Here is a 15,864-nt window from a genome sequence, read left to right on the forward strand (position 1 = left end):
TGCTCGCTCGCGTCTACGTAGTGTGAACACAAGGGCGAGCAACAGGACGCTGACTGACGTTGACTTAACGGCCACAGGTGTCATGTTAACAAGCTATTTCTGATTCTTACATTGCGTCCCTTTAACAGAAAACAACATCCACCTTTTAGCCTTTTGAGATGGACCGGCACGTCACTCTTGATGCTCTTGCTGTCGTCCTCCGTTGACTCGCTGCGCACTAGAGTGGGGTCGTTCTGGGCCAGCCAATCAGCCACCTTGCTCTCCGATGCCATCATAGCGGCTTGCAGTGTGCTCAAGTCCCTCCCTCCTCCTCCTCCACTTCCTGCTCCACTCTTCTTGGAGCGAGGTCTCGGGTGGTCGGGTTGGAACTTTGAGACATGGTCTTTGATGGTGACTTTCCCTGGAGAAGTGTTGTCGAACTCTATGGTGAAGGAGGCGTGGCCTTGAGCTGTGGAGCAGACATGGCAGTTTTGTTACTGTCAGTCATTAAGTAGTACTAAATATAGTGGTCCTGGGTGAGGCACTTTTAAACAATGAATTTATAACTCTGACTTCTTGGTATAATCAATAGACTGTATATAAAGATGGACGACATGACAGCTCCACAAAAGTGAAGCCAAAACCTCTCGATCGCCCCCTGGTGGCTGGCTGCAGTATAGTTCATAAATCCCGCCTCCTCCATGTTGGTGGATGGGACATGGGCCAAACTAAAAAGTCACGTCAAATAATTTTTTCCCAAAGATGGTTTCTGTCATTTTAGGTAGTTCTCATCACGCTGATGTATGTTCAAGTGTTCATTTTTCGGATAAGTTTGGTTTTAATTAGTTATTTGATGCTATAAAATTGGGGTGGGACGTCATGATGACAGCTGTGAGTCTCTCTCGTTGACAAGCTGCGGCCGTGCTCGGCTCGCGATTGGTTCAGGCGGTAGTGGTGTCACGGTGAGGACATTTTCACACCGGTTAATAAACTCACCGACACCGGTGTTACCGATTACACCGGACATTTTACAAGAAAAGACGGCGCTCAATATATGCAGAGCGCTTCCTTTGATCTTTACCACTGGATGGCTGTGTGTCTGGCCTCTCCGGTCGAGCTTTTGCTGTGGGGCCTCAGGTTTCCACCTGCGCCACGCACACCAGCTGTGATCACTCTGTCCTCCGCACGAAGTACTGCCAAATAGGCGCTTTTGATTTTCGCTTTGACACCAAATCCTCCGCCATCGTCTTGTCTGTCAACTCTCTTGTCCCGTGATAAGTGTGTGAAATATGACTCCTGCTACTCTGAGCTGAGACACTTTCACTTTGAGTTTGCAGCGTCTGTCGTCCAACTATGTATTGATTACACAACGCTGATACGGCAAAATTAACTAAATGGGTTTTATTTCTATAAAAAAAAAAGCAAAACGACGGTGGGGGCGGCGGGCAAGTAATGTAATCGGTGTAAGCCCAACCACCGTGTGACACCAGTAACACCGACTACCGCGGCAAGCCTATCGGGCAGGTGACCTCCATATCGCAGCTCCACCGCCCGATCAATACTGCGCAGACTCTGGCTCTAAATGCTGTCAAAATCTCATGATGGCAGCTCCCGTATCAGGATATTTTGGTTTCACTTCTGTACAGTGAGAGGAAGTGAGACATATCTTCCATCTTTATATACAGTCTATGGTGTAATGAAATTATAGAAATATACAGTACATGGATATTTATCAAAATATGATCAAATAAGCTGATGGCTTCTGTTACAGAATGATTGCTACTCTTTGTGCTAGACAAACAGTGGCCACTTCCTGTTTTCTGTTTATTAAATTAACGTCTCTTTGTGCCATAAAGGTTTAGAACACATGTTTCACAAAGGCTGACTTGATGGGACTCAAATCCGTACAAATTGTACGAATGTCACAAAGGAATGTAGTAGTGGTTTACTATCAGTATTTATGAGCTACTACTTCGCAGACACTATAACCTTACATTCTCTTTAAACTCTAATAGAGACTATTTTTATTGACCATGAATCCAAATAAATGAAATGTATACTTCACCTGCAGCGGTGGTGCCCTCTGTGTCCTTGGTGGGAATCTCATGGATGCCGTTATTGACCATGTGACCCTCCTTAGTTGGCATCTCAAAGTAACTGGAATCGTGAGCGGTGGACGCATGGAGGCCGTCCTCTTTAGCTTTCTCCCCTCGACGAGCCTCTTTGCTGTCTGAGGTCGAAAAACACATAAAGATGTTACTAAGGTTAATGATTTCAAATTTTGATGTTTATGAACACTAATGTTAAAAAACTTGATGCTCAGAGAAACGTTCAATCTTTCAATAAGTCCTTCTGAGTTGAAACAGATTATAACATATCTGTATGACTAGTATAGCAAAACTATAATCTCCATAACCAAAAGTGATATATGAGGTGTTATCTCTAAAACTATTGTCTGAGATATCGTCCTTAAAAATAAAACAGCTTATATAAAAAATACATGTATTAGCTTATAACGTTATATGTAATAAATTTGCTTTATTGGAATTTCCAAAAGCACACAAAGGCAAAATAATGGAGGTTGGGTGGCACTGTTGACGGATAACTTAGCTACTTTTAAAAGGACTGTTTGTAACTTTTTAAGCGTATAAATGTAGCGGGTCGCCACACATGCGCGTTCGCATATGCGCGCTCGCGTGTGGCCAGAGCCTCGTCTCCTCTGCCTGCTTACCTTCACTCAGACAGAGCACGCGTTCTCGCGTACTCGCTCCACCTCTACTAGACGTGAACGCGCGCTCACTCCACACTGCAGAAGAGTTAGTTTAGGTCTGAGAATATCTAGTGAATGTACAGGGGACGTTTGTGCAGAAATAAATGCTGCAGCTCCTCCAGACCAACAGAGGTTTTCCGTGTCTTGTGAAGTGACGGGGCTCCTCCACGTGTTACGTTGTCGTCTCGTTACCGACCGGGTGCCGGTGTCTCCCTGCAGCGGCCGGCTGCGGTCGGGAGGCGATAACGTAACTCGTTGAGTAGCCCCGCTGCCTGAGCCTGCGCTGAGGCAGGAAAAGCCAACACTAGGATCAGCATTGATTCATGGAGAGACCTCCGTCTGGTCAGCTAACATTACTGCCAAGCAGCTGAAATATAGAGTGATATTGTGGTTTTAGCTGACGTGTGTTGCCTCACTGTTTTGAGCGATGCTCGTCCATGTCTATTTAGAGCGAGCAAGCGCGAGCTCAACGCTGACTTTCGTTGATTTCAAGGCCACAGGTGTCGCTGTTAACAAGCATTTCTGAAAGTTACAAATAGTCCCTTTAACCTACATCTGCAGATGTTTTTCTCACAGCAAATGTTAGAAATGTCAACAGATATATCAAATACATTTATTTAACAACCCAAACTACCCGTCAAAAATGTTAATGTGTTAATGTGAATTTAGCGTTAACCTAACTGCCTTAAACTTATTTGGCTAGCTAGAACCTGGTTCTAGCTAGTTCAGGCTAAACTATCTCCTCACGTAACATTAACACATAATATAACATGACAGTTAGTGTTATATAATGATATATCATTTTGTGTATACTGCATAAAGCACAATAGATAATCTGTATGTTTCCAGTTGTCATAAGAACACTGTTCATCAGTTCAGTTCATCTTCACTGATGTCATACAGGAGTGGATGCAGTTACAGTCTGCCACAGCTTCTATCTAAATCTTGAGCATTTATTGGTTTAAAAGCATAACATCCCAATGCTTCAATGTCACAGTGAGAGATGAATACTAGGATTCATTATCAAAAGTTGAAAGTGAAAGGTCAAGCTAAGCTCAAATTGGACCAATTCAATCAAGGTCCTCTCTTCAGCAAGTGTGTCTCACCATTTATCAGAATTACCATCTCCTTCTAGGGGAGGACGCAGCCCTATAAACTACAAATACTGCAAGGACATGCACAGATGTCTGTCTCTGTGTTTCTCTCTCACATAGACACACACACAAACACACACAAGTCATGTCAGTCACTCAGGACGAGAAGTGCTGGTGCAGCTCTTTGGGGCGCTCACAATATGGAGCACTTATTTTCTCATCTGTTCCTATTAACAGACAGAGCCTCTGTGGGATGTGAATATGATAAATGATACTTTCAGAAATTACAGCGGCCATCTGCTTCATGTTGGGCAGCAAATGTAGGAACATATGGCAATTGACAAAAAAAACAAGATACGGGAACTGACTTTGCAGAATATAATTACTAGTAAGAATAGAGAGTGAATTTCTCATGAATAATAATATTTTATCAATATGATGTTTAGAATATCTGAATTAAAAGGCTTGTTTTCCACTTCAGTGTTACCAACTAAACAGAAGTACTAACAAATCTCTTTGGACTCATCTTTGAAGCAAGATCTGGGCTTGCCAGCATAAGCTGCTCTGCAAATTTGGGAAGATTTACAACGTGGATTTAAACTGAGAGCAAACATGGGACAGATCAAATATGATGCATCAATTGTGGCACTGTCCAGAGGTAATAAGATTTTGGGCAACATAATGGTTATAAATTTCCGACTATGTCCAACAGCGAGTCTACTGGGAAGTAAGATAGACGGAGTAGCGTCAAAAGTATTACAACACTTGAATGCATTAGCCTTTCTCTCAGTGAAACGGACAATACTTATTAAATGGAAGGTGAGGTAAGCAAATTGTTTTAATATAGACAGCTGGCTTAATGATTATTTGGACTTTGGTATTTATGAAGTAGGCAGCATTGTTTCTTCAAGATCTTGGCAGTGGTCACACGGGCTCTTTGAGTTTAATTATGTCAGCTTTGAATCAAAGACGACGAGGGCAATTATATGGCAATTACATGGGTATATGTTGGTGTACACTGTATCATAGATTTATGTTTGTATGGAGTTTTCTGATAACCCTATTTTGAAGCCATGGCAGTGAGTGGTAATCACCAGGACACAAGGATCCTGATGGTTACCTTCCCACCCCTGAAGATCTTTTTTGTAGACAGGCTTTAAAATGGCTTTCTGATGTGCCTGTTGTTGAGTAGCCGGTCAGGTGCTCAGTGCCTGCCTCACTGAACAAGGCCATTACCATTGTCTATTTGTTGTCTTTGTGTGAGTGTGTGGGTGTGTAGGTGGGTGGGCGGGGTGCAGGGGCTTTAATGTGCTATAACCTGCCCTGTCTGTGTTTGTGTATATTGTTTTTGTTATCTTTTTATGTGTTCAAAATGCACCTAAAGGGAGATTTGTCAAGTATTTAATACTCTCAACATGGGAGTGGGCAAATATGCTGCTTTATGCAAAATGTATTGTACACAAAACAATGACACATATCGACCAGAAACCCTCACAGGTACTGCATTTAAAATAAAAAAATAAAATGTTGGAACAAAAAAAAAGAGAGATGAAATATGTTGAATGATGCTTAAGATCCAATGACTTAACTGAGAAAGTAATACCATGCAAACAAGACTGACAAGTTAAAAAATAAACGTGTTAATCAGAGAAAAAACTACAGTAAGTACCGTCTCTCCATTTGCTCATTCCTTGAAATGATGACTGACTAAACTTCCTGGATCTCACACATGAAATACGTGCAAATAAGTGTGAATACTCTCAAAGCATTCCACTGACGTCACCATAAATCACATGGCTGGTCTGGGAAGCACCTAGTAATTCATGAATGAGTTTAATGGCATTCATGTGAAGACAATACAGTTTAAACTAATGCTTTAAACTGTGCTGCAGGATTTTCTTATTTGTCAGTTTACCATGAACATGCAAACCTGCTTTATAGAATCAGCTGTCATGTTTTCCATTAGAGTCTAATACATACAAAGATTAAAGCTGACAACAGACACAGCCTTACAGATTAATGATACCCTGGACTAAGGCTGCACGATTATGGCCAAAATGATAATCACAATTATTTTGAAGAAGATTATTTGGAAGAGAGAACTTCCACGTAATCCGGCCACGTAACCATTCATTCATGAAAAGAAATCACTAGCTTTAGGATCCTCCTTACCCCGGGAATATGCACCAACATTAATGGTTTGCAAGAATGTCATTTAACAATGTAATGGAAACTGAACAGAAGTCATCCTGGCCAGTCATACTGTAAACCACAGCACAGCGCATCACCCATTGAAAATAAAAATTGAATCCCCCAAATCACACTTCAGGATTTTCTCTTACGAATATATATAATATATATATAACTATCGTTATTATATCGACCTTTAGAAATCCACTATCTGTCGGCCTCTAGACCGAACATTTCTTGAAAGATCCACAGGTAATAAATCAGGTCAGACTAATAAAAAGTTGATTGAAATTGACAGCTCCTTTATCAGCTCCATTAGCCAGAGTATATGGAATCGAGAGCAATACTTACCGGAGAATTAGAGAACGGTTAGCTAATGATCGCTGCAGTGCAGAGTGAGAGCGTGGTCTGTTTGAACGCTGTGTGTGCATGAGTGTGTTTGTGTGTGTGTGTTGGGAGGAGTGGGGGAGCTGGTGCAATGGCGTAACCCAATCGGCTTGAGTGACAATACACAAGGAAAGGGGGTGGGGGGGCTCTGACAACACAGCCTATTCAGTGGGAAGGAGAAAAGGACACACACTAAACTTAACTGACATTCACATGCATGCAACAAAAAAATCGCTTCCTGTCCAAAACCTCTCTTTCACTTCCCCTTCGCTGTATATCTGATGTTAACAGTTTATTAGAGCAGATATAGGCCTAGAGGTTGCTCTCACACTTTTTTAAAGACATGTACACTGATAAGATCTTCTTTTGATGCTGATATCCATGTAACCTACATAAATACACTGTGCAACACCCCCCCCTCCGGGAGCATGCTGCTTGCTTCACACAACAAATCCAACATCAAAACATCTATTCAGTCAAAAAGTCAATGCTCCAAGAGGGCAAAATACCTTCCACTCACCCACTTCCATGACTGAAGTAGCCAATCCCATTCCCCTGATTTTTTTGGAACGCTTTTAGGTTTTCAAATCAACCTGCCACAGATTTACGCCAAAATTACAGTCTTTTCTAATCTCATTCTAAAAATAAAATACTTATATAGCACAGGAATTATTTCTAACCGATTATTTAAAAGATCTGAAAAAACAAAGTATTCCTTTTCAGGCTGGCGAAGACGCTCCCAGACTGTCCATCCAGATGTGGCGAGAGATTTGAGGACGCTTCAGTCTGCTCCAATGTTTATGTGTGATTAACCTCCCCCCACTCCTTCTGACTACACTAGTCCACACTAAACCAGCCTGGCACAGAACGATTTTGTATCGCCGAGCTGTTTCACTATTGGTGTAGCCTCTAATCCTGTTACTCTGACTATCCAGCACTAGTTAAAGGGATCCCCCCCCCCCCCAGTCCAACGGTCACTATACAAACACACATATTGTAGGCAAACAGTCATACACACAGGCTCTGAAAAAAGCCTTTGTGTGCACTTGGATGTACATTGTTACACACACACACAAACACACAGTCTGGCTGAGTATTACTCGTTCAACACAGAGCAAATAAACTGAGCTAGAGGGCATTACGATCAAGCTGCTGTTTCACTAAGGAGATAAAATCATCTGCACTGCATGGCTCAATTTAGCATTGCATTTCATCTGTGGGCTATCAATAGCATACTGTTTGTATCATACAGTAATAAAGACCTACTGCACAATAACGTGCTTTCTTTTTGCTGAAAATACATATTCAAAGACATCCTGAAATGTTAAATGTGCTATTTTTACACACAATGCACGGCTAAAATAACATTAAACTTCAATATTATATCAAATTCGGTAGGAAATCTGTGCCTTGTGGCCATTGTCATTAGGGCTGCGTGATATGAGCAAAATATGCAATATGTGCGGTAATGTTAAATACTGCAATAACAATATTACTTGCAATAAATAAACAGATATTAAAATGTACTCAGTTCTGCCTTTCTGCTGTGTTCAGATTATGCTAAAATACAACAAACTGCTTGTTGAATTAAAAAAAACTAAAACACTGAACGGAACACAAAAGGCACCGATACAAACAGTCAGACAGACAGTTACATTTTGAAGTGCAGTTTTTTACTAATACTCTTTCAACTCACTTAGAAAATTCATCTGGATGTTCACAATAAACGTTCAAAACAATAACTTAAAAATGATTTCTCCATCACAACTCCAGGCACCAGTTCCTCTCGCACTCTCACTCCTCTCACTTTCATCTTGTCACATTTTCCTCCTTCAACCATGCAGAGTAGTATGGCAGCACTAGTCTAATAAACCTCACTCGCATGCGTGCAGATTCTACCCAATCAGACGATGCCTAACGGCGAGGGCTCCCTGTCTGATTGGCCAGAGAGTTAACAGCGTGGCGCATACAGTATTAGACAAAATAGCGGCTACAGACAGAATGTCATTTAATACGTTGTTAATATATTCAACTTGTAATATCGCAGTCTTTCACAATGTGTCGATCGCGCAAGTTGACATCGCAATAAATGAAAATAAAAAACAATGTTGTGTAGCCCTAATAGTCATGTAAGACAAAATACACAACATTGTTCTGATATTCATGTTGGAACTGTGTAATAGGGATGTCACAATACCAGAAATTTAGTAGTCGGTACCAATACCACAATTCCACGACTCTCCATGCCCAATTCGATACCATAGTAAGAATCAAAAATGAAACAATAAATCCCATGTACGTCAACATACAATCCTGTTTTTTGCAAATTTATTATCAATCCCTGATGATCCGCCACAAGTTTCTTGTAAAAAAATTAATTTTACAATATTACATTTAAACACATCATGATAACGTTATAATTTACTTTCGTCCATTTTTTTTTACAGAATAGAGCTTGAATGCATCATAATGTAACTCAATGCAACCTCCGTACGTTAGCTGTTAGCTCCGTTATTTAGCCAAGCAGGACTGTGCTACCCACACTACTAGCTCTCCTCCTGTCGATTTCAACATGGATTTGTTGTTCACAATGTAGCACTATCAGGAACATTTTCTATCATCCCCAGGTTGCGGGGACGCCGTTAGTCTCGAGCCCTACGGTACTGTAGAAAAACGAGTACCGTCACGTTTTCAGAATTTTGGCATCGACTTGGTACAGATGTATTGGTTCTCGTGACATCCCTACTGTCTAATTGTCTTTTTATAAATGTTAAACTCTCTACAACAATTTACTTTCTACTTTATGTGCAGTGCAAACTGTTTTACTCCCTTTACTCCAAGCCAAAACTACTCAATAATCTATGGTAAAATGTGACAAAATCAGAGGCATCACTTGACAGTCAACCAGCCATCCATTTACACTGGCAATATGATATACTGTATGTTTAAACCACTGTATCCATCATTTTCTGCACTGCATGTTTGAAATGTAGTGATGAGGCGATGGTGATAATGTGTGTGATGGTAGTTAGAAGTTCAAAATCGAAACACCTCCTACCTGAAATGGAGCTGTCATGTTTTTTGTGGGATGACTTGGTTTCCTGTTTGAAGGAGTTCTCATCGTCTGCATCCCCATCCCCCCACCAAGACGGCTGGCCGTACAGGGGGGTCCCACGTGGCAGCGCTGTAACATCCCCTGAGACAGATGCACAGATGCAGACACATTTTAACAAAGCCTGTGCACTATTTAATGTAGCTTTAACGGCGGCCTGTCATGTTTAACATGTTTATTATGTACTTTACATGCTCTGTTACCGTCGACATAAGCTGTTGATTGTGTTAGGACGACACAAAGTGAACCCAGCTGCTCTCTGTGTATGTGTTTGTTGGTGCATTAATTCCCCTCTGGTTCGGGTCTTGCACCAATGACCTACTTTCAGAACTTTAGCCAGCAGGATGGACACACACACACACACACACACACACATGTGCACACTCTCTGTTGTGCTCTCTCTCTCTCAGACACACGCCGTTCAAATGAAAGAGGGACTTCCCGTTAGCCTCCCTGTCCCCATCAGAATGAAAGCTGACATGGGACGAACATCCTGCGGTAACTTCTCTTTTAAAATTGGACAGCTTAGTAGAAACGTGACAGGGAACATAGTTGAGAGAGAAGAGAAAGACATGAAACAAAGGTCTCCAGCCGGATTCGAATCAGCGATGTTGCGGCTCACAACCACTGTGCCGGAGGAAGTCTCCTCATGTGTTAACTTCTTCCTGCTCTATCCCCTTCCTTTAAGTATCCCTCATCCTGAGTTGTGTGAGTTTACAGTATATGCAGATAATTATAGATGCTGTGAGCCAAATTGCGTGCGGTAAGAAGGGGCCTTCTATATAAAAGCTACTGAATGTATGCTCACTATGAAGTATAATATCTGGGCGAGGCTTGGTATTACAGCAGTAACACGGAAGGATTGCAGCCACAGAACCACAGAGAGGGTGTCGTTAAAAACATGAGCAGCAGATGGGAAGACATCCAACACCGTATGTGCATGTTTGCCTGTTTTTGGTCCAAATGTGCAAATGTACGTGCATGCGTGTGTATGTGAATGGATGAATAAGAAAAAGTAGTGCTGGCATATGGGTTTGCATTATGCAGTCACTCTGACCCTGTTACTGCTTAATCTGTGCAATAACACAAGCCCCATGTGGCCTTGATTCAACATCTGGGGCTTAACCAGGACCCCTGCTAGCACCCCAGCCTGGTCAGTGATTTATTAGTGAATTATTAGGGATGCCCTCAGACCTAAACTGCCGTTAAGCTGAAACAGAGCGACTGCATGCTGGTGGGTGGTTAAAGCCCCTTCCCTGGTGACCATGCCCACCCCCTACTGGCCTGAGATAAAACCCCACCACACTTCATATTTCACCATACTGTCTGAAAATGTGTTTTCTTAGTGAAGAAAATGCTTAAACACATGTCAAAAATATATGTGTGTAACTTGAAATTTTGTGTGAAATGTGTCTTTCTACAGTATATGGACGCAGAACATAGAAACATGCTCTCTTGGGGGTTGTAGAAAGTCACAATACATCCAATTGAAACTGTGGGATTTTAGTCCTTACGGAGTATTAGTACATTGTTTAAAATACTTTTCTGTAGGTTAATATACAGGAATAAAGACGTTATAAAGTGTTAGTTGAGTGTTTGTGCTCCGTTATCATTTCTAACCCCATTCTTAGATTAACAAAATTTGCAAAAGGCGAACAACAGTAGATGGCTGTTGGCATGCCCCCAGCTTGAGTAACTGTCTGGAACCAAAGCAATGTACTGCTGTGGCCGGCGCCAGCAGCAAAACGTATTTTAGCCAACTAAAAGAAAGACCCTACTAAAAAAATCGATATCAGTTTAAGTGTACGCTATATTTAGAACATTTTCCCCCGGCTTATTTTGCTGTGAGACAGCTATACAGTCTATGTTTCCGACAGGGAACTGAAGCTGTCTATGCCCTCGCCAAAGCAACCAGACTCCATTGAAAAAACCTGTAATTTGACCTCGCAGAACACAGGAGCTGCTGGTCTACCTCTGCCTCGATCGGTTAGTTTGTTTGTCTTATTGTGTGACTTTGGTTAGTTCTGATCCACCAGAGTCACACAATGGTACAAACAAACTAACCGATCGAGGCAGAGGTAGACCAGAAACCCTGTGCTCCGTGACAGGTGTTTTCAATGGAGTCTGGTGGCTTGGCGAGAGCATAGATAGATAGCTTCAGTTCCCCGTCGGAAAGGGCTGTCTGATGGCAAGGTGATGGTGAAAATATTCTAAATATAGCATACACTTAAACTGATATTATATTATTATATATATTATATTTTTTGGTTAAGCCTTTCTTTTAGGTGGCTAAAGTATGTTTTGCTGCCAGCTCCGTCCACAGCAGTACATTGCTTTGGTTTCATGCGGTTCCTCCTGTTTCTCTAAACTAGGGGTGTGCCTACTGTCATCTACTGTAGATAATACACTGACTACGGATAAGTACCTCATACAACCCCACTTCAAAACACCCAAACTATCCCTTTAAGGTATTGTTTGTATTTTAAAGAAAAATTAGAAACAACAGGCCTTATGATAGAAGTCAATACATCTAAATGTTAAAGAAAGGATGTAAACAGTAGACCAAATCTAAATTGCCTTAATTCACATTAAAAATATCAGGTATTAACAATGCACAACAGACACTAAACTCATACAATGTCTGAGACAGCTTCACTTTTCTTATACAGTCACAGTTTCCTCTACGATCTGCGGTTCTCTCACCTCCTAACCTCTCCTCTGCTTTGTGAGTATCCACAGGTTTGGCTGGCGGCTCTTTGGAGGAAGTAGCGACCCCGTCTGTTGCTCTACTCTCCCCTGGCCTTGGGGCACTGCCGCTGGGGGACCTCAGCGTCTTTGTTGGGGTCTTAGTGGGGGACTTGGTTGTGGTTGTGATGGTAGTGGTTTCACCGTTGGACGGTTTCTTGCTGAGCTGGAGGCCGCTGGTGAACTTTTCATGCTTGAGGAAGGTAAAGAAAATAAATAATATTTAGAGATTTCAGTAGTATAATACTACTGTGTATCATGGTGATCATTGATACTAGAGAGAGTGTGTTAGGGGCACAGGTTGTGTGTGTGTGTTCTTACCTTTAGAGCCTCCTCAGGCACAGTGAGCTCTCCTCTCACCACCGTGAACAGGTTGGTATGTGAGACATGTTAAGGAAATACTGGCAACCACAATAGCACAATTATGATACATGAACATACACACCTCCTTTATACACACAGGTGCATGAAACAATTTACAACTGCAAGCTGTGAATTCTATTATTTTCATGTAGTACACTGTAAAAAAATGGGCCTATTGGTTAAAAATTAATATAATAATTACAGCAATCGATTAAAATATTTAATCATGATTAATAGCATGATTGTCCACACTCACACATTTTTTGATCTGTTCAAATATACCTTAAAGGGAGATTTTTCAAGTATTTAATACTCTTATCAACATGGGAGTGGGCAAATATGCTGCTATATGCAAATGTATGTATATATTTATTATTGGAAATAAATTATCAACACAAAACAATTACAAATATTGTCCAGAAACCCTCACAGGTACTGCATTTAGCTTAAAAAATTATGCTCAAATCCTAACATGGCAAACTGCAGCCCAACAGACAACAACAGCTGTCAGTGTGTCAGTGTGCTGACTTGACTATGACTTGCCCCCAAACTGCATGTGATTATCATAAAGTGGGCATGTCGGTAAAGGGGAGACTCGTGGGTACCCATAGAACCCATTTACATTCACTGATCTGGAGGTCAGAGGTCAAGGGACCTCTTTGAAAATGGCCATGCCAGTTTTTCCTCGACAAATTTTAGCGCAAGTTTGGAGCGTTATTTATCCCCCTTTGCGACAAACTAGTATGACATGGTTGGTACTAATGGATTCTTTCAATTTTTTTCTAGTTTCATATGATGCCAGTATCTTCACTCTTGCTTAAAAACCAAGCCCGCTACAACCTAAAAATCACAAGATGCGTTAAAACAAATTTGCATTAACGCGTTATTACCGCGTTAACTTTGACAGTCCTAATAATAATATCTGTGCTTGAACAATGCTTTGCTGCTCAACATGTTTTTGAAATGACTAACCCCCTGATGGATGTGTGAGGGCTGAAGAGGTTAAAATATCAGACAAGTGAAAGGATATCATATCCAAACCTCAGCTTGTCCTCCAACTTCAGAGTGATGTACATCTGCTCCTGGATGCGGACATCATTTACAAAGGTCTGCAGGGGGAAGGAAAAGGCAAGACAAAAACCAAGACAGTATATTAAATCAGATGTGATGATAAAGAAGATAGCACCGCAAAAAGGCATCTGATTAAGCTGCTGCACAGTTGTGTCACAAATGGCAGTGTCTCTGCTTCCAAGTGGCTATTAGGGCTGCAACTAATAATTATAGTCATCATCATTGATTGATATGCCAATTATTTTCTCAATTAACTATTAAGATATATATGCCAATATGAGTTTCAGCAGCTTTCCACAGCGTCATTTTCTTTTAAAGATTTTTTTTTTGGTCTTTTTCCTTTATTTGACAGTGATAGTGGTGAAATGGGGAGAGAGAGGAGATGACAGTGCAGAAAGGGCCACAGGTCGGATTCGAACCCTGGGCCGCTGCAGCAAGGACTCGCCTATTTGATTCATGGTGCGCCCGCTCTACCCGGTGAGCTACCCGGCGCCCCTCACAGCGTCATTTTCAACGTGCTTGTTTTGTCTGAACAACAGTCCAAACCCCAAAGATAATCAGTTTACTCGTATATAGTTCAAAGAAAAACAAATCCTCACATTTGAGAAACTGGAATTTTTTTCTGGGTTCAGATTTTTGAAGCTGTAACAGTAAGAAGAAACTCTCACTGCCAGACACATGTGACCACATGAGTTTAATATCATAACAAGACATGAAAATCTCACTTTTTACAATATAGGACCTTTAAAGCAGAAATAATTTAAGTTATACCATTTAATTCATTCTGTATCAAAGAGAGGAGTCAGACCAGTGCTCGGTATCAACCAACTTTAACAAACGGAGTATCGGCAGTGAGAAAGTCTCATCGGGTATCACTAACACACACATGATGCCAACAGTTGAATCAGCTGACCCTGGTATCTCTTCATAAGAAATCAGCCTGCACAGCCAGGACTAAAGGCCGAAGCATGACGATGCATGACTGTCCCTGACTGTTTTCTTTCCCATCTCTTGCTTTCTCCCATTGCCATCCCCCCCCCCTTTACCCCTCCTTCTGCTACACAGCTCTGAGACAGATCAGGTTCCACTGAACTGCAAATGAAATTCTATCATACTCGCACCGCTGTTGTAATAAAACATTCCTGCCTCCTCTCTAGTGAGATGAATTCATGACAGCTTTACAAACCCCTCCAGTAAAGACAGTAAATGGTGACGCTGCCCAAACACAGCTTTTTACTCTCCACTGTGGCAAATCTGTTTATATCCGCTGACTCAGCAGAAGAAAACTTCCTCTGAATCCAGCCAAAGAAGCTGGATGGTTAATGACACAGCAGGAAGTGGCTCTGACTCCCGCCTCCTGTCTGAGAGCTGGAGAGGATGTGAGTTCTGTGACTGAGTGCTAATCACTACGCATGACTAACGGCATGTGGCGCAGCTACAGTATCAAGGACAGAAGTTAAGTGTATCTACACTAGGGTTGGGTTCCGTTCACATTTGAACCGGAACACAACGGTACCTTTTTTCAGTATTCTCTCTGGAATAACAAAAATGTAATTTCAGTTGTAAAAAATAAGTCCAAACTTCTCAATTTTAACATTGTTATTTATTTAGAGCATTTTACACACCACACAAAATAAAACCCCTCCCTGCCTCCCTCTCCCCTCCCAAACCCGTCCCTACTACCTCAAGCCTGTCACGGTCCGTCACCATGGTATAGTGTGAGAACGCTGTTGTGTGTGTCTCAGAGGAAGCACATGCAACACATGTTACCCTAGCCAGCTTTGCATTTCGCATTAAAAATATTGCAGTGACCGTTCAGTGACCGAAAAGTGATACCACACTTGTGACTGCTTTCAGCTCGCCATTTTTCCTTTATTATCTATTATGTTGCGTACAGTGATGACTATCACATTATTGCTTGCGATTATCAGCTGAAATTCCATTTCTGGAATGCTAATCAATTGTTCCCAAATCATGAGAAAATATGGGAATGATCGCAGTTCAAATGTAGAGTTTATGTTGCCCTTTGTTTACATTTGGATCACAGAAGTTGTTATTTGCATAATTAGGATTAGATTTCTATTGACCTCAGCCCTGATACAAATCTTCATTGACAGGGGGATTGATTAGCTGCGGTAAACCAGATGGTCCTA

The 15,864-nt window shown here is 41.5% G+C and overlaps 1 protein-coding gene across 5 annotated transcripts in view; it reads right to left on the reverse strand.

Annotated features, from left to right (window-relative positions):
• cep170aa (centrosomal protein 170Aa) overlaps positions 1–15,864 on the reverse strand; it is a 66,494-nt gene that overhangs the window by 26,403 nt on the left and 24,227 nt on the right. For 2 of the 5 annotated variants that reach the window (XM_074645500.1, XM_074645502.1), the window contains exons 5-10: positions 13,671–13,749; positions 12,599–12,657; positions 12,236–12,470; positions 9,479–9,616; positions 2,045–2,209; positions 143–448 (exon numbers count right to left, since the gene is read on the reverse strand). In XM_074645500.1, coding sequence (XP_074501601.1) covers positions 143–448; positions 2,045–2,209; positions 9,479–9,616; positions 12,236–12,470; positions 12,599–12,657; positions 13,671–13,749 — 982 coding nt within the window. Of the gene's footprint in view, positions 1–142; positions 449–2,044; positions 2,210–6,384; positions 6,513–9,478; positions 9,617–12,235; positions 12,471–12,598; positions 12,658–13,667; positions 13,750–15,864 lie in introns of those variants that run through there. The other 3 variants (XM_074645499.1, XM_074645501.1, XM_074645503.1) reach the window with 2 other exon arrangements.

The sequence above is a fragment of the Sebastes fasciatus genome, chromosome 9, assembly GCF_043250625.1.
Source record: "Sebastes fasciatus isolate fSebFas1 chromosome 9, fSebFas1.pri, whole genome shotgun sequence".
NCBI classification, from domain to species: domain Eukaryota; kingdom Metazoa; phylum Chordata; class Actinopteri; order Perciformes; family Sebastidae; genus Sebastes; species Sebastes fasciatus.